General features: G+C 49.3%; 4 protein-coding genes across 4 annotated transcripts; 3 read left to right on the forward strand and 1 right to left on the reverse strand.

Moving 5' to 3' along the window:
• The first annotated feature begins 547 nt into the window (after positions 1-547).
• LOC120905247 (bromodomain-containing protein 8-like) lies at positions 548-3952 on the forward strand. Its single transcript, XM_040316144.1, has 2 exons — positions 548-833; positions 905-3952. Exon 2 carries the CDS (start codon positions 907-909, stop codon positions 3850-3852), a length of 2946 nt encoding a protein of 981 aa, XP_040172078.1. The 5' UTR covers positions 548-833; positions 905-906; the 3' UTR covers positions 3853-3952.
• Positions 3953-4063: 111 nt separating this feature from the next.
• Positions 4064-9867, forward strand: LOC120905249. The gene is made up of 5 exons (XM_040316159.1): positions 4064-6164; positions 6458-7154; positions 7222-7563; positions 9139-9437; positions 9517-9867. Exons 1-5 carry the CDS (start codon positions 6047-6049, stop codon positions 9681-9683), a joined length of 1623 nt encoding a protein of 540 aa, XP_040172093.1. The 5' UTR covers positions 4064-6046; the 3' UTR covers positions 9684-9867.
• A 171-nt stretch (positions 9868-10038) lies between these two features.
• Positions 10039-14151, reverse strand: LOC120905237 (RNA exonuclease 1 homolog). Its single transcript, XM_040316131.1, has 8 exons — positions 13872-14151; positions 12522-13798; positions 12205-12427; positions 11705-12134; positions 11557-11634; positions 10799-11392; positions 10454-10713; positions 10039-10373 (listed from the first exon to the last, which is right to left on the reverse strand). Exons 1-8 carry the CDS (start codon positions 13969-13971, stop codon positions 10294-10296), a joined length of 3042 nt encoding a protein of 1013 aa, XP_040172065.1. The 5' UTR covers positions 13972-14151; the 3' UTR covers positions 10039-10293.
• Positions 14152-14457: 306 nt separating this feature from the next.
• Positions 14458-16763, forward strand: LOC120905259 (acyl-coenzyme A thioesterase 9, mitochondrial-like). The gene is made up of 5 exons (XM_040316162.1): positions 14458-14768; positions 14853-14917; positions 15142-15387; positions 15465-15803; positions 15880-16763. The coding sequence occupies exons 1-5, from the start codon at positions 14584-14586 to the stop codon at positions 16527-16529; spliced, it is 1485 nt and encodes a 494-aa protein (XP_040172096.1). The 5' UTR covers positions 14458-14583; the 3' UTR covers positions 16530-16763.
• Positions 16764-18308: the final 1545 nt, after the last annotated feature.

Raw genomic sequence — 18308 nt, forward strand, 5'->3', positions numbered from 1 at the left:
CGAGACCAAAAGTCGGGGTTTACCTGTACATAATTTTCCTCGTAGCGTCCTCTATTGGACGGTTCTGTTCGAATGACGGAATTGTCGAGCAGCTATCTGATGCCAGTGTGGCCAGATTTTTTTTGACGGTTTTCGGTAGGAGTGTCAACATTTTATCAGTAGTTTTCGGTAGGAGTTTCAATTTGTATTACCAGCACGTCCAATTTCATCGCATGAAGTACAGACACGGGCCTTAGTTGTCAGTGTTGAACTTCTGGCCCTGATCGCTGATGATTTCCATATTTTATATGGAGTTTAATGCATTAAATCATTAGGGAAATGGTTTTATGACCTTTCGGTCGGTATTATGAGAAAATTTGTGAATTTCGGTAGCATAAATGAAAAATCGGTAGTTTTAGGGTGGTTATCTGTGAATCGGTAGGCATATCAAAAATCGGTAGGAATACAGATAAATAGGTATTTCTGGTCACTCTGCCAACACATCTAAACCTTGGTCAGTGCGCTCATGGGATGGGTAGGAAGCGGAGCCAGGGATGGGTAGCTCGACTAGCTGCTTGACAGATTTGCAGTAGGTCGAAGGGAGAAGACATGAAAAAGTGAGCGAAAGGCAATAATTTCTTCCGTCGCTTTGCCTAGCGCGTTTTCTTGTTTACGTTTTGCGGCGTCGGGCTACAGAAATAGTTTTTGTTTTGCTATTTACCTTATTTTTGGGTGAAATCAGCATTCAAGGGCCATTATTTCGTATTCGATAGTGCGTGGAAAATGTTATAATAGTGCAGATACTACGGCGGAAGATCGAACTTGCCTGTGCCAGAGCGAAATAGCGGACGGAAGTGAGTGGAATGTAGCAGTGCGGATGGCCGCAGGTATCCGCAAAGCTTACAACAATCACTTTTCTTTGCAGCCATGAGTTCGATACAGGAGCGGCTGCAGATGAAGCGGGTGCCGCTGGATAAGTGGTCGACCAGGGAGAAACTCTGCCTCGCCTCGTCGGTTGCGTGCAGCGGCGACCAGAACTGGATGTCGGTGAGCCGGTCGCTGAAGATGCTGTGCGGTGCGAACCGACCGAACGATTGGTTTGCGCAGAAGTCCTGTGCCGCCCAGTACGGCAAGCTGCTGGAGAATGTCGAAACGCCGAAGCGTAAGAAACGGACCGCTTCCGAGCGGGACGGCGTTGCGGCGGTCGAAACGCCGGGCGAATCCATCCTCCGGAAGTTAACGCAGGAGCGCATAATCGAGCTGAAGAAAACGATCCAGGAGGAAACGCAGCAGTACATCAAGGTAAAGGAGGACATCATACTGATACAGAGCGGTGTTACGGATGAGAAAAAGTTGCGCGAAATGTGGAAACAGATCGAGCAGGAAAAGGCACAGAAGGAGAAGGAACAGATACAGCACGCCCAATGGCTGAAGGAGCGGGAGGAGAAGAAGCTCGAGCTCGAGCGTCAGTGGCGTCCGATGTACCCGAACTCGCCGACGGCTACTAAAGCACCCACGCCACCGATAAAAATTAAGGACGAAACCGACGAGGACAGTCAAGGGTCATGCAAGTCCGGCACTTCTCCTTTGCTAACGTCTCTGCTGAAAACATCCGGCGAGGCAAGGGGTTCCGGTGTATCGGCAAATTCGTCATCCACGGGACAACGGACGGTAGCATCGCCAACCATCACAAATCTGCTTACAGGTGGTACGGGAAGCTCCGTCAAAGCGACTTCCTCAACGGCAGCCAGTGCTGCTGGATCACTTAGCGGGAATGAGCTGGATGCGCAGCTTGGTGTTACCATCAAGCAGGAAGCTATCGCCGCATCCACAAACATGTTCGATGGAAAAGAACCGCAGACCATAAAATTGGAAATTAAGGAAGATGGCAGCAATATGGAAGGTGCCACAGCATCTAAAACGGACGAGTCAAGCGGGCCAAAGTCCGAAGCGCTCTTCACAGAGATGGACAGCGAAGACAACGCAGATCCCGCGAAGGATCTGATGGACGTGTTGGAAGATCTGATTCCGGACGATTTGGATGAGATTTTAAATGAAGAGAGTGGCATGATACTGGAGGACGTCGATCTGAAGAATGTAGTCGATTCAATCATGGAGGAAGACAACTTGAAGGATAAGGACATCGGACTGATGGCGGACACGGAAGACGTGTCGATGGCGGAAATGGTGGAGGAAAATGTTGCTGAAACGGCTTCAAAAAACGAGGCACCCTCGGTGGAACGTCCTAAATCTCCACCAACAATCGCTTCATCCGCCACTCCTGTGGTAGCAGTGCCAGTAGCAACAGCGGCAGCAGCAGCGGCAGCAGCAGCACCACCACCACCAGTGCCGGAGGCCAGTAAAAGTTCGACTACGCTAAAGGAGGAAGGCACGAATGGGGATGTGAAAGATACAGTTTCGAGCGAAAAGTTAACTGTCGATCAGCAGTCGACTGTTGCACAACCCGCGAATGAGCAAGCGAGTCAAGAGGCGAGCGACGCTAAGGTGGAAATAATTCCCATCGAGGACAGTACCAGTAATTCTCCAGCTACGAATGATCCGTCCAGTGACGACAACAAAGACACCGGCGAAGAGTCGAGCGGCCAAGAGCAGCCGGAAAGTGTGATTGTCGTGTCAGATTCTGCCAAGGAAGAGGAAGAGTTTGAGGAGCGAGACGGTAGGGTCAGTCCGAACGATGGACCCACAGCGATGGAGGAGGATGAAGATTCCGACGACAAACCGCTAGCATCGCTAGAGGTTACGTCGGAAAGTGCGCCCGCGAGTCATGATAAAGCATCTCCGAAAGAGGGCATCGAATCGGTGGCTAGTAAACCGTTGCCAGCAGCTCCGGAGCCAGAAAAGCGCACACCTCCGGACACGAATGCTTTGCCGAAGGATGTGAAATCGGAAGCAGTGAAAGTTGAACCCAGCTCCCCATGCACCGATGAGGCGAAGGCAAAGAAGGAAGCGATGGAAAAGCTTGCCGCCGAGTACGACTTTAAGGACGACGAGGAACCGATCGTCCAGCTGTCGACCAGGAAGGCCAAAGAGGAGAAGCACGTATCGGAGGATGAGGTGTTTGTCGATGCGCAGGAAACGATCGAGGAACCGGAGGAGGTGAAAGAAGTGGAGCCCCCGGTGAAAAAACCGCCCGCTGATGATCCCGTGCTGACGGTGACGGATACCGATGACGATTCACTGATCGAGATGAAGATCGGCAAGGCGAAGCGCGACTATTCGCGGCGCCGGCTGGCCGACGAGGCACAGAAGCTGCGCGACGACCTGGCGGGACATTCGCGAAGCGAGGAAACAGAGGGCCGTTCGCTGCGGAAGCTGCGCGATCGCGATCGCTCGGAAAGCCCGTTCGTGGTGCAGGACGATGAGCCGAGCGAGAAAATGAAACGAAGCTACTCGTCCACGCCGGTGATGGACTCGATACCGGGTTCGCCCGCCTCGAGCGAGGATCGGGACTACCGGGTGTGGAAGAAGTCTATACTGGCGGTTTACTCGAAGATCGCGTCGTCGAAGAACGCGGCTGCGTTCCAGAAACCACTGCCAGAGGATCAAACGGCGCACCTGATCTACCGGCCGATGGATTTGCCGCAGATCAAGCGCAACATCGAGAACGGGAACATTCGGACGACGGCCGAGTTTCAGCGCGACTTACTGCTCATGTGCACCAATGCGATCATGCTGAATCGGAATGATCTCTGTTCGCCGGCTGCGGCCAGCCTGCTGATGCGGGAAAGCAGTTCCATCATCGAGACGGGGATGGACCCGAAAGCGATGAAGGACCGGGACAGCGACCGAAGCACGCACAAGCGTAGCTCGCGAAAGAACACGACGCGAAACTCGTCCGCCGGAAGAAGCTAATCAACGGGGGAAGCGGGAACGGTGGGTGTGCTGTGTCTCATGTCATGTGTCGACATGACTTACAATATTCTTATCAATAAAATACTTTAAATTTAAATGACTGGTTTTTGGAAGTTTGTTGCATTAGAGGTGCATTTTGATTGGTCGTTAGGAATTTTATGTATTTTTGTGTAGCATTTGCGACATGCTTTCTAAGTCAACCAGATCCTCAATCGTCTTAAAACACTCTCGCTTGGTTGTTGTGATAATGTGTCAATTTCAATTAACCGACAAGATTAGCTCGCCCCGTGCGCAGCCATTCAAACAGCTATTAGACGGACAATTTATTAAATGGAGCCCGCGAACTGAAACTTGTACTTTTCGCACTATCAACCTATATTTGCGCAGTCTCACGCTAACCTCTCGCAGATACAAAAAGTAAACCAGTTCCCGTACACTCACAGCAACAGTGTATTTCCTGGCCCCTCGCCGCTGTCGTGCAGCTGCACCCCATTCGTCCCAAAACCGTGATGTACACTCACGAACGTTCAGGCAACGTTCAGTGGGGCAACTTTTCCCTCCATGCGAATATGATAGCCGTGAATGAAGGGGAGAAGAAAGCAGCAAGCACACCCGAAAGGGAACGCAAAACGCATGGAAACTGGTTGGCGCACGCCGGTTTAATTCGAATTAAGCCCATTACGCAACAGCAGTGCGCGACCAGGAGTGGGCCAAATCAAGACAAACAAAGACGAGACGGTTGCTGATGTATGGGCACGACCCGGCCCGAGAGATGCTGCCGGAACAACGGCGACAGCAGGACGGTACGCAAAACAAAACGCGCGCGGGGGGCCGGGTGCGCGTCCAACTCCCCACCATCGTGCAGCGAAGATGAACGAGTTTTCCGCGAAACGCTGCTGGCGACCCAAGAAAATGCCGCAGCACTCGTTGGCGCTCTTTCCGCAATCACGGTTTGGTAGATGGAGACTGGGTACCCCGTGTCTCGAGCGTATGATCTAGGAGGCGAGCCAGCGTTGACTTCAAACTCCACAAATACACACACGCACGGGCGTTACAAACCCGTGAAGTTCCAGGTGAAGCGGAACTAGCGCCATTATGAGCATTATGAGGAGGGCGGTTTGATGTTTGATTTGGAGACGGGCGGGTAATTGGATAACTTACGATTTTCATGTGCACGTTTCCTCTCGCGAGCGATGGCGATTATAAATTTGTAACAAGAGCACGCGCCTGGCGAGTTACGGCAGCCCGGCTGCCACGTGCCCTGGGCACCTGCCGGTGCGAATTTCTTTGGCGCCGGGACACACCAGCTGGACAGATTTATTGCTGCTAACGTTGAGTGAATTAGAATTGGTTCAGGAAATGTCTTCCGAAGCATACGGCGGGCGCCTACGTGGATCGGCGGGACTTCCGGGCTTTTTGGTACCAACCATTTGCTGGGATCCCAAGGAAGGCCTTTCTAGCGGGAATTTCAAATTCAATAATACCCATAACGGTTAATGCCGAAGGTCAAACGTGAGTGAACTTGGCGAAATCGTAGCAGCGCCCTCTAACGGAAGTTAACGTGCCGTGCCGCCTATTAGTATTCAGGGTGGCATCCTGATGGCAAGTGTTGAAAAAAGTAAAACAACGCACAACATAAAAAAACCCAAAATTCATGTTTACGCGGAAAGCGCATGAAAGTGCATGAGTGTACACATCAAGTGCATCTCAAAGGCAGCTTGAGGTAGAGCACGGGGTAGTTTTTATTTGCTCCTCTTAATCCGCCCGGGTGGGGAAACCGTCTCAGATCACCTCAGGAGGGAAATGGAAACCGTGCGCACGTCCGTCGTTCAAGAGCAGCGTGCGCGTGAGGCCTTGGATCGGAGCAGCATTACCAGCGCCTTGCTCAGTACCGTGCGGCAGGTTGGTGGCAACGGTTCACTTCTTTGCAAGCGCCGTGCAGACTGCGGTCAGACTGGAAACGTATCGTATCGCGACGGCGCATCCGATAAGAGGCTCGATAGACATGATCGCAAACGTGTAGAGAGTGCACACCTGACGACGGATCGTACGCATTCCGGACGGGTTCCGAATAGTCTGTGACGGTAACGCGGCGAACACAAGTGCAGTGCGGTGAAGGAAAGGCTTACCCTTATGCAATAGCGAACCCTTCCGAGCTCGGTCATTCGTAGAGTAATTGTTGATCGGCAACATTATGACGAATTGTGTGAATTTAATAACGCGCCATGGCTCATTACGGGCGTGGATGGTGCCTTTAGTGCTGGGGTGTCTGATTGCCGGTGGTCATTACACTGTTGGTGCCGTTACCGTAGGTAAGTGTGTTGATGTGTGTGTGTGTAGATCTTATTGGGTGGAGGAAATGAGGAAAATGTTACCGATTTGTCCTGCCACCAGCATTAGTGAAAGGTTTTGTAATTTTAATGCAGTGCAGGTTGTAGACCAAACTTCTCGGGAAATTGATGTGAAATTAGTTCGTTTTAGGACAATTCGGTGAAGTATACGTTGCTGTATACGATATGTTGCTGCATATGCATACATTGAATTTATGTTAAACCTAAATAGCCGCGAATTCAAAAGAAATGATAAGATCTTCCCCAACATACAGATATCTTCCCGCTGCCACCCTCGACGGAATCAATGTACGCGCATCACCACGCGCACCGGTACCATGCAGGACCGTTCGGGCCGACCAAGATGAAAAGCCACATCAAGCGCATACTAAACATTCGAGAAGAAAATAGCACCCTGGACAGCTATCTACTGTCGCTGTTCAACGTGGACAACCTAAACCCCACGTACGTCTTCCTGCTCCCGATGGAAGGCAAGAACCACGTGCGCAAGCTCATCTACCAGCGCAGTGACTTCGAGGAGGCCGAATTCCCGAACGTAACCACCATCAACAAGTTCAGCGGGAGGCCGAACCGGACGGGGGCCAGCATTGTCGCCGGTCCCGGCAGCGACATGCAGCTGGAGAAGAAAATTTTCGACCACCTGGACAAGGACACCATGGACGATGGCACGCGGAAGGTGGTCGAGGAGAATGTGCGCACGGAGCGCAACTTTATCAAGTTTATGGACGAGCTGAACCGGGACCTGGAGGAGGAGGAAAATCGTCGCATGCTGAAGGAAAGCATGCGCAAGTCCGCTTCGACGGCTGGGCGAACATCGTCCACCGCTCTGTTTACGCCCTACGCGTACAAACACACGCCCACCATCGGGTGGGATGATCTTGGGCTCGAGGGATGGGCTGGCGGGTTGCGTGAAAACCATGGCCACCGTTTCGACCATCCCGTGCTGGAAAAGTGAGTTCCCACGTGCCCGGCTGCGTGTAGTGTGATCGTCACTTCAAACTCTTCTCTTTTTGTCCAGGCCGAAAACAACGTTCGCCCCGCAGACGACGCAACTGCAGGCTAGTTTCAATGCAGCTCAGCAGCTACCGTCCGGTCGGCCGACGGCTGCCCTCGGACCGGCGTCGAAGGCGACCGTTAACCAGACGGTAGTTGCCAGTGCCGCCGCCCGCTACAAACAGACCGGCGTCCTGCTGAGCGAGGACGTTGGCGTGAAGCTGCAGGAAATCTACAAGCGCACCAACGGGAGCAACGCACGCATCAAGTGGCCCATCACGAATAGTCGCGATGCGCACCGGGACGAGGATGTGTTCATTGCGCGGGCCAACAATCCCTTCGGACACTCGACCAAGTGGCGCTGGAGGTAAGTGTGGAGTGCGATGTTGTACGAGACGTTATGGTTGGGGCGCTCGGGCATTGTTTTGCTCCCTAGCTGGGTCTGCCAGCGTGATGACCATTGTCGGTACTTTCTGTCGGGCAATTAACCCGCACTCTGAAGACTCTGAGGGATTGCGTAAGGTGCGCACCGCCAAACCGCACCGCCCGGTGGAAAGTGAAGCGAAGATGAAAATGAAAGAGCCCACAACTGGGTCTTCTGATAAAGAGTGCACTCCCGTAAGTAAGTCAGTGTGATGCAGTAACACACGCTCAGTCGGTCGGTCAGTCATGGTCGGCTTTCGCCAATGTAGGGCAGAAGGTGTAAGGGGTACCGGGCCGCTTGTGTCGCGCGTTTTTCTCGCGTGCGTAGTGTGCGGAACCCATTTCCTCACGGCACGAACTTGTTTGCAGTCCGTTGGCGCGCAGCCCGCGCAAAGATGCGGAAAGAAATCCCGCGCGTATGAAAGATACCCAGACGTACGAGTAGAGGCGCACATTCCGCCACAAAAAAGCAGAAGTTGTTTGTTTAACGCTCATTTGGATTATTTCTCCTCGCATATGATGAGTGACTCTCGGACTCGGTTCTCACTGTTTCACTTTCATTTACACGAATTAACGGCATGGACGACTAACACAACCGCCATATGTTGCGCTTTCTTTTCCATCTTACGCATGTTCAGACACTTGTTCACGCACTTGTTCCACCGATGTTGCTTTTGACTATTTTCGCGGATTGGCACGGGCAACCATTGTCTATGTTGATCATCAGCTCACCGGCGCACCCGTCCGATGGGCCAGGACGGTGTAATGATGGCGGGAGAGGGCACTGGCAGTTTGTAGTCGTTTTGTAGCGATTCTATATAGCGAGGCAGCATCAACATCGTGATGACTTACGCAATGCGGGTTGTTGTTTGGTAGGAGCAGCAACATAATCGCCACACACTGGTGCCTCTCAAGTGGTCCACGGATATCCGCGCATTGCGGGTTTGGTCAAGGAATGTTCCATGCTAACCGAGTGGTTCGCGTTAAAGCTGGAACATGATATAAGTCGCTAGCCATATTTTGTAAAGTTCATTGTAACCAACAATCTAAAATATCAATTTTGGAAGCATTGAGGTCCGAGGAGCATGTATTACTCTATCTAATGCGTTCAACTATCTGCTCGTCTTGGCGTCGCCTATTCGGCTGTGGATTGCGATGTATTACTCATCTTCATGGTACACCACAGTGCGTTGGCTAATCGCCCTATATGACTGATATAAATATGCATCGGTTGGTTAAATTCGCTCAACTGTAACCGAGCTTATCTACACAGTGGCCTTGAAATTGCCACACATCGTCATGCCTTTGTAGTCAGGGACACAAGGATTTTGGTCCCAAAGATTTCGCTTCTAATTTTGATACACTGCATCCGGTTGCGCGTCTTCTTCTAATTTGGTCGTTAAAGCAAACCTCACCGATCGCGGAAAATTCAACTTCTAGCGACTTCTTTCAAACTGCATACATTATTGTCCAAACCATAGCATGTCATATTTTAAACAACTCTTTATTGTCTTACTAGCAACGAAACGGAACAAGAGGATCCGCTCAAGGTGGAAGTCCAATCGTCTCGCGATGGCCGCGCAAAGCGTGGCGTGTACAATCTCTACTCGATGATCAAATGTGCCACCGGGTGTGATCCCCTCATCTACAAGGGCTACGGGTGCTACTGTGGCTTTTTGGGATCCGGCCAAGCGCTGGATGGGATTGATCGCTGCTGCAAGATGCATGACTACTGCTACAGCACCGCCAGCTGTCCGATGTTTTTGGAGTACTTCGTGCCGTACCTTTGGAAGTGCTACCGGGGCCGTCCGTTGTGTGGTATGTATAGATAACGCAAAAAAAAAACTGATGCCTTATTAACTATTGGCTGACTGGTTATTTGTGTTCTGTTTTCCAGCAATCGATCACGGCGAATGGGGTGGTCCAGGTTCGTGTGCATCCCGGCTGTGCCATTGCGATCTGTCGCTGTCAAAGTGTCTTCGTCGGTACTACTGTCCGCGGAAGCGTAACGTCTGCACTACTTCCCCGCTGCGATTGCTGCAGAATCTAGTGATGGTGTTCTGAGCGGATGGTCGGCTTGTGCTGTTCTACATCAGACCGGTTGACTGCTCCTTCTGTGTACATTCCCGTTTCCAGTATGAATGCTAGCATTTCCAAAGTACAAATAAGCGTAGCGTAGCAGCAAGCAGATAGCTTACAAGCGTTGTAGATTAAACCAAAAATAAAATAAAAAAAAATGTCGAAAATATGCATCATTGGTAATTCCATTAGTGGGGTCCGAAAAAAGGCTAAGATGCTTGTTATTTGCTCCACATAGTACTGTGTGTGTTTTTTTATTGCTGATTTTTGGTCAAAGATTCATATGATGCGGCGTACTGTGCAGCCACATTACCATGCATTCTATTCTTACGTAAGGCAGTAGAGGGTTGACAATAATTTATTGATAGTTCAATTACGTTCAACGAACTAACACGTTGTACATTATCAAAACGTTGAGCATGTACAAATAAATATCGATGTTCAGGATTGGTAGCCGCGAGCATACTACCTTAATTTGTTTGTGAGAATCGCGAGTGGCGCCACAATTTGTTGCCGATGCCGTGCGAGCGCACACGCATGAAAACGCATGCACCATGCGTGCTGTTTTGCGCATTTCAATTTGGGAACGCATCGATCATAGAATGCGATTACGCAGGTAGTGTTTGATCAGTTGGATGCAGACAACAGAATCTTCCGCACTGTCGTGTCCAGCATCTGGTGGAAAGAAACGCAAAATAAAAAGACATTTTAACTCAGATACTCATAGAGATTATAGTCAGTCTCGAAATGATTACCATTTTCTTGAATAATTTTCTTCAGATTCTCTATGCACAGTGTTTTCAGCGCGCGCTTCTTCGGTGGACCCATCTTGTGGGGGTACAGCACGGACGTATCGACCACCACGTCGTGTATCAACTTGAGCGCTTTAAAGTCACTTTCCAGGCTGTGTCCGATGAGAATGGTTTCCGCATTAAACATGGACAGTAGCACGGCTTGCACGTTGTACAGCGTTGTGGTAGTTTTACGCAACATTTCCTCTGTGATGCCCGAAAATCTGTAACAAATAGTCAAAATATGGTTGTTGATCACAAAATGTAAGTATAATGCCATGGATTACGGCAGCTTGCCCTCACTGTTACCTTGTGTTGTAATCAACTACTCGATTCAACGGCTTCACGAGCGTATCGTAGACAGTCTTTTCGTTAATATCGACCACGGTAACGCGTGTCAATTCTAACCCGGCCGTGGTGTAGCACATTTCACAATCGAGCGCGAATATATCCTTCTTCGACGGTTCGTAGCCTTCGGCCGGGGCGATCGTTTTCACGAACCCGGTTAGATTGTCATAGTCCATGAAGCTGGACACGTGATAGTTTGCATACATGCAGCCGGGCGTCCCGGACGGTTGCTGGCAGCAGTTGTGCAGATTGTCCGCAAAGCCGCGCCGGTAGCACGTGCTCTTCGGATGATAGTTACACGCGTCCACCTGTGGCTCATCGTACGTTTCCAGGTTGTACACTTTGGAGCAGCGGGAACAGTAGCGTTCGTTTTCGTTCGGTGGCCGCGATGGTTTCGGGGTGAATATTTTAGCCTTTCCGGCAACCTCGGTGGCACGAGGGAAGCCATTCGCACGCATTTGCTCCTCTGTCAGCTTGCACTCGTGGATCATTTTGTACGCCACGGTGCTGGGTGCATTGTCGATTGTGTATGCGGATGTTTTAACTTCCGTTTTCCTAAAAGTAGAAACGATTGCGATTAGGGAAGTTTTTTTGTTGTTGCGGAATGAAGAATTTGCGGAATATTTTGACAGTGAATTTTTAAACGGAAAACACCGTTACGAGAATGTGTCAAAAGATGCCGCAATTTTAAATTAGCAAAATAATGGTAAAAATCGTACAATTTCTTGTTGACACTCCAGGATATGTTGTGTACCATTTTTCCAGCCAATATGACATCGTGTGATACGGTTTTGTTCCTACAAGAACATAAAACAAAATGCGATACTCAAATATCAACAACAATCAACTAGATTAATTGGAACATACTTGTCTGCTGCTTCATTCCCTGTTTCGAGCGCCTCTTTGCGCAGCTTGTTGATGGTTAGTAGCGCACTGCTTTTGTAAATCATGGCGGTGCTGCATTTCTTCATCACCGCCAATTCTTCCGTTTGTGCGCGTTCCCAGGCATCCTCATTGGTGGGGTAAATGTTCAAACAGTGCTTCACCATTAGCCCGTAATACTGCATCCGAATGTTGTACGATATTTTGCTCGACGCCGGTTCCAGTATCGGCGGTGCTTGTGCCGCCGGCGCAGCAGCCGCCTTTGACGCCAGCACCGATCCGGCATGGGCTACGCGTGCTCCCGTCTTGGGAGCTGTTTGGGCGGGCGTGTACGGCGACTGATTCTTTTTCAGCTGCTCAATCTTTTCCTTCGCCCTCTGGAAGGCGAGCACATTGACGGCGGGTGTAAACCGACCTGGAAAAAAGAACACTTTCCTGTACTGAACTGTGTTGTGCGGGCGTGATAGTGCAAGTAAAGCGCTTACTTTTGGGCGTGGTGACACTCGTTTCGGGAGATTTGTTGTAGAACACGTTAGTGCTGACCGGTAAAATGGACGTTCCATTGCTGGGAGGCGGGATAACGGCGGGTTTTGACATCGCTTTACGGGTTTCCTCCTCGACTTGCCGTTTCAATTCCTCCTCAGCTCGCTTTCTCGCCGCCAGCTCCTCCTGTTGCTTTCGTACGATCTCCTGTCGCAGATAGACCGACTGCAAAGTAAAGAAAAAAGAGGTTAACATACGGTGCAGCATACTAGATGCATTGACCCGTCTTTTGGAACGGGTTCGATGCATCGATACCTACTTTGATTGCATTTTGCATATGGTTTGTTTTCTTCTCTACCACCGGCGTTAGCTTCGATGTGGTAGCGTTATCGTATGCAACGCGCTTCTTCCGATTGTCATCGTAGTACTTATCCGCGAACATGTCTATCAGATCAACCTGCCCGTTCGATTTGGTTTCCTCCTGCTGAGCTTTCGGTTCGTCCGCTTCGTACTCTTCAAAGATCATTTTACACTGCTGCATCACGTCGTCCTCGTCACTGTCGATATCGATGTCGCTCGGCGGATTGTTTATCAGCTCTTGGTAGATTTCTTCCTCGAGCGCCGGCGTACGTTTGGGTTCCGGTGCAGCAGTTTTCTCCGTTGCGCCAGATTTGCTGGACGATTTGGCCGACGAAGAGGAGGACGATGTGCTGCTGTGGTGTTCCTTTTTCCTGCTGCTACTGCTATTATTACTATTACTGGTGCTGCTTTTACTCTTGCTGCTGCTGCTCTTGGAAGAGCTGCTTTTACTGTGCGATCGCTCCTTTTCCGATGAGCTTCGATGCCGATCCCGGTCCGAGGAATGTTTCGACGAGTGGCTTCTGGAACTTTCCTTTTCTTTATCTCGATGTTTGTTTTTACTGCTACTGCTACTGCTACTGCTAGTGGTGGTGGCGGTGCTGCTGCTGCTGGATTTCTCTTTGCTAGATGATTCGGATGATCGATGCTTTTTGTCGTGCGATGAGGATGAAGATTTCGACCGGGAACTAGAGCTGTGACTACGGTGGCTGGAGTCTTTTTTCCGATCGGCATCACTGGTCGACAAGTGATGGTGCTTCGAAGAGCTGCTGTGATGTTTCGTTTCCTCTGATGATTTCTTCTCAACGGGGGATTTTGCCACACCATTCTCGCCCTTTTCTTGCTTCTTTGCTGCATCCACAACATCCTTCTTTTCTGTGCCCTTTTCCGCTGCTGGTTTGCTGACAGAAACGTCATCCGTCTCCACCTGTGGTGCCTCCTTGACCGTATCATCTTGCGGTTGTTTTGGCTTATCTGGTACTGCTGCGGTCGATTGATCGTTGCTTTCGGTCGAATCAGTTTCTGGTACTCTTTCGCCATTCGTATTGTTTGGCTGCAGTGGCGGTTTTGCAGCGCTGGACGGAATATACTTCGGAGCAACGGTGGACACGGGGATGTATTCCAGCTTGGGCTTCTTTCGTACGATCGGGTCTGCTCCTCCATCGGTTTGGTCCGTCACTCCCGGTTGGCTGAGCAGGCTTTTCGGAGTGGCACTGTATTTCACAACCGGAGGTGGAACTGCAATTACGAATGAAATGATGGTGACGAGCTGGAGGACATGGTGTAACGCACGCCGGCAGCCGTTAATTACCTGTTTTTGCGTGCTTGAAGTGGCAGAACGGCCTGGTGCAGAGATCTTTCTCGTAGAAGGGACAATTAATGGTCCGAAACAATCCCGTGGCCGGAAGCATCTTTCCCGGGCCACTGCTGCACTAGCAGGTCTGGCCGGCAGGCAGATGTTTACAAAACCAGTCTATCTACGATGCGACGATGCACAACATTCAAGAGATGTGAATAAATATAATAAACAGGTGTAGTTTGTTCCGAAAATATAGGGAACACAGATTTTGTGTGTATTTTTTCTTTCGTCGAGTATCGCTTCGAATCATCCGCAGGAAGACAGCTGTCAGAAGAATGTCACCGGTAGACTTAACGAAAGAATATACAAAAGGGTCGGTGTTTCGTTCGGTAAATTAAAATCGCGTTTTCCGGGTGATTGGATTTTTATTCTGTTTCCACTACACAATACAGAGCATTTAAAGAAAATCTAAGAACATCTCATCAACAAGATAGTCTAAAAAATAGATAAGAAATATTGCCAACAAAATGAATTTCTCAAACTCATAGGTGGATAGAGCGGCTGTCAGTGCTGCTGAAAAAAAGGAAAAAAATCGTAAACAAACCCCACTGGTGGGAGAAAACAGTGCGCGTCTCATTAGAAAAGCTCTGCTTACTCATCAGTAACCTCGTGAATTTGAGATACATAGCAAGTTGTTCGTCGCTGCGGAAGATTGGCCAGCAAGATGATTGCAACCAGAGTTCGATTTGGTGGTTTGCAGAATATTGTGCAGCGACAATTTTGTGCCAGTCTGCAACCGAAACGATACGGAGCCGTCCAATACCAACGCATCGCAAATGTCGCCACGGCCAACGCGCTGATAAGTGATACGAAAACAAGGGCCTCTCCAGTGACGTTAGGCGGTCATAGGTAATTAAAACGTGCACTGAAGCGAACGTGCGTAAAACTCGCTCGACGTTACATAGTAAGACGTTTGCTTTCTTTTTCCTCCAGGATGTATTCCAGCATTAACTATTTGCGTGGTGATTTGGAGTGTACGGCCGGGACGATGAACGATGGTACGTAGATGGTGGGAAGGGATGGAATCCGGTGATGTCATAAGATATGTTTACGCCTTCGGAGGAAACGGTGCGCTTCTGATTCCGAAATGCTAGACTTTGACCCTGAACCCGAACGATGACTGGCCGGTTTTGTGCCGTTTACTATCGGACTAAAATAATCCCGGTTGGCTGTGGTCACTTTCTGTGTGGTGTAAAATTGTCTCTTTCTCTTTTTCTTTTAGTAAAACAAACGATAATACAAAAGCTTGGAATCGAAGTCGGGTACACGCCGTTCGTGAGCACCCGCGAACATTTGGTAAAGTACGTGCCGCAATCGGTCAGTGCCCTGCCGCCCCGCAGTATGCAGGATTCATTTACATCGGCCATAATTCCGCTGACAACAGATAAAATTCTCAAGGACAAGTACGTCGGTTTCATGGGAAACGTTCGCGTTGGTCGGTTGATGGAAGATATGGACATGTTTGCCGGTAAGCTGATGCGATATTGATATGCTTTTTTTGTTTGTGCAAATCGTGTAATGGTATGTATTGTTTTCGTTTTCCAGTTTGGGTCGTTCATAAGCATGTGGTCGTGCCGGATCTACCGGAAGGAGTTTCATTGCCGTACACGTTTGTAACCGTTTTGGTTGACAAAATAGACTTTACCGATCTAGTGCCAACGCATGATGCTGACATTCGGCTTTCCGGCCATGTGAGCTGGGTAGGCCGTACGTCGGTGGAGGTAGTGGTCTGGATGGAACAGAAGCTGCATGGCAAGTGGCGCAAGCTTACCCGTGCACTGTTTCTGATGGCCGCTAGAGACGCTACCAACACCAAGGCAGCCTTCATAAATCCCCTAGTGCCTGCTAACGAAGAGGAGAAAGCAATCTTTGACGGAGGAGAATGTAAGAATGCTCTTGTGAACATTCAGTGAATGTAGGAGATATTCTAAAATACTGTTATTTTGTCTCACTTGTGCAGCACGCAAAAAACGACGCATACAGATGCAGCAGGAAGATTTGCTCAAGACGGAACCGAACGACTTCGAACAGCGCATGGTGCACGAACTGTTCGTGAAATCGATCGATACGAAAAGCAAAGCGTTCAACAAACGTATCCTGCCGCCCGGTTACGTATGGATGGAGGATGCCACCATGGCAAACATCGTGTTTTCCCATCCCGAAGATCGTAACGCGCACAACAAAGTGTTTGGCGGCTTTCTGATGCGCAATGCGCTAGAGTTGAGCTGGGCATTGGCGTACAACTTTGCCAAGCGTCGTCCTAAGCTGGAACACATTTCGGACATTAGCTTCCATCATCCGGTAGACGTCTCGTCGATGCTGAACATGCAGGCCCATGTCATCTTTACCGATCTTCACTATATGGAAATTGTCGTTCTGGCGGATGTGTACGATGCCGTCACTGGACAGCAAACGACGACCAACAGTTTCTACTACACGTACTCGGTCGCTGAACGATTGCCGAAGATAATGCCCAAGACGTACCACGAGGCGATGTATTATTTGGACGGACGGCGAAAGTTCCGCTACGCGATGGGTATAGATACGGCAACGGCATCGAGTCCGCCACCGGCTACCGGAACAACGGATACCACCAAAAGTAAATTGTAAACTAGATAGATGGAGGAGAAGTTGTGGTTGAAGCTGAGCGTTTGGGTTTGTTGGTGAGATTCTTTTTTATTATTATTTATTTGCCTTATTTTGCTTTGAAAGCACTTCAACGTCTGACGTTCACCAAGCAGCTTACAGTGACTTAATTCTGTTATATTAATAATTACACTACATGAAGACGTTGGCTCTAATTCGACAATAAACGAAGCAATTTTTATTTAGTAACAAGAGAAACCTATTTTTTTAATGTGGAACGAATAAACTCAATAGGAGTAGTTCATCATAAGTTTTTTCTTCTCATCTGCTACTGTTACAAATAAGTATCGAGGCGTAAAATAACTGCCTGAGATAACGGCACATTCAATTTCAAACGGAGAGTCCCTATCCGCAAAAGGCGGTTTTCGCCGCGATTTCCGACCAAGCGAAAATATTTTTTTCACGATTTGTATGGAGCGAAGACACAAACTCAAATTATGGTCACAAATTATGGATGGAAAGTTTATGGTTCAGACTTCTGTTTCACTCTCGCTCACAGACGATGATCTCCCGTCGCATTCTTACAATCCCACCGGCTCTACGGTTTGGTCGTTGCTGCTCTTTCTCGCACGTGAGGGAGTTTTCTTTCTCCTTGTTTTTCCCGTATGTGGCATTGGCTGCGAACGATCAGTATTCTCATGATCCGTTAGTTAGTTAAAGGTAAATTGTTAGAAGCAATGACTGTGGCACACCAAATTCTGCACAAATTCGTGCCCGTTTATGTGCCACGCTGTACGGAAAACGTTTTGTGACTAGCACCGCAATACAATCTAGTAACACAGCCCGGCCTTTGATCATCAATAATAATAAAAAAAACCTTGGGCACATGTATGATGTTGTGTGTAGATTTCCGCATATTGTATGCCCTTTAAACCAAACGGCAGAATGCTTTTAATCGTCACTATGCTGCTCTATTCAACATGCGTAGCGACTCATTTGACGCAGTCAATCATCACAACGAGACCGGTTACTACGAGGCCATATGAGATCGATTCCCATCCGGACCATTCCCCCGATAGCAAGAACCAACTATCCGATAGTGTGATTTTAGTACGGTTAAGGAGCCACAGCATTGCTCGGTATATAAAAGAAGAAGAAAATTTGTACGGGAGGCAATTGGCTTGGTACGCAGATGGCAGGGAGCTGTGGGGTCTAATCGGCCACGGGCTGTAATCGACTACGTGGTTCCATGGAGCGCTGATATATGGTCAGCGGGGCGCCAGGTTGTTCGGCAGGTACCATTCCGACTCGTGGGAGCAGCGATTTGAAAAGGAATCGCACCTCCAAAATGATCCGGATGGTTCCGACCCGGTAGGTCGATCCGCATTCAGTGGCGTATTAGCACGAGTGGAGGCCCTAAACGGACACAAGAAAGTTGACCATTCGGATGTGTCGAGCGAGAAGTTGTATGAGGAATTCTAAACCAGAGAAGGATTGCGAAACACTTCTACTTCCGAGTGGGGGGATGGGTTCCTCACCTCGGGGCCTCACGCGGCCGCTTAGTTTGCGTACTGGTTGAACCGCCCCTGCCCGCACCTTACTATTGTTTGCCTTAAGCACGGTAAATACAGTTTAAATTTTAAATTTAGTTTACATTTACATCCTAAAGCATACTAGCCATATTGAAAAGCATGAACATGAATAGAAAGGAAAGAAGGGGGAAAGGAGAAAGGAAAAGGGGAGCAAACAAGAGCAGAAGGAGGAGCGGCAAGGGCGATAGTCGAAGAGGTGAGATGAGAAGAT

This window comes from Anopheles arabiensis, chromosome 2 (genome assembly GCF_016920715.1).
Source record: "Anopheles arabiensis isolate DONGOLA chromosome 2, AaraD3, whole genome shotgun sequence".
NCBI lineage: Eukaryota > Metazoa > Arthropoda > Insecta > Diptera > Culicidae > Anopheles > Anopheles arabiensis.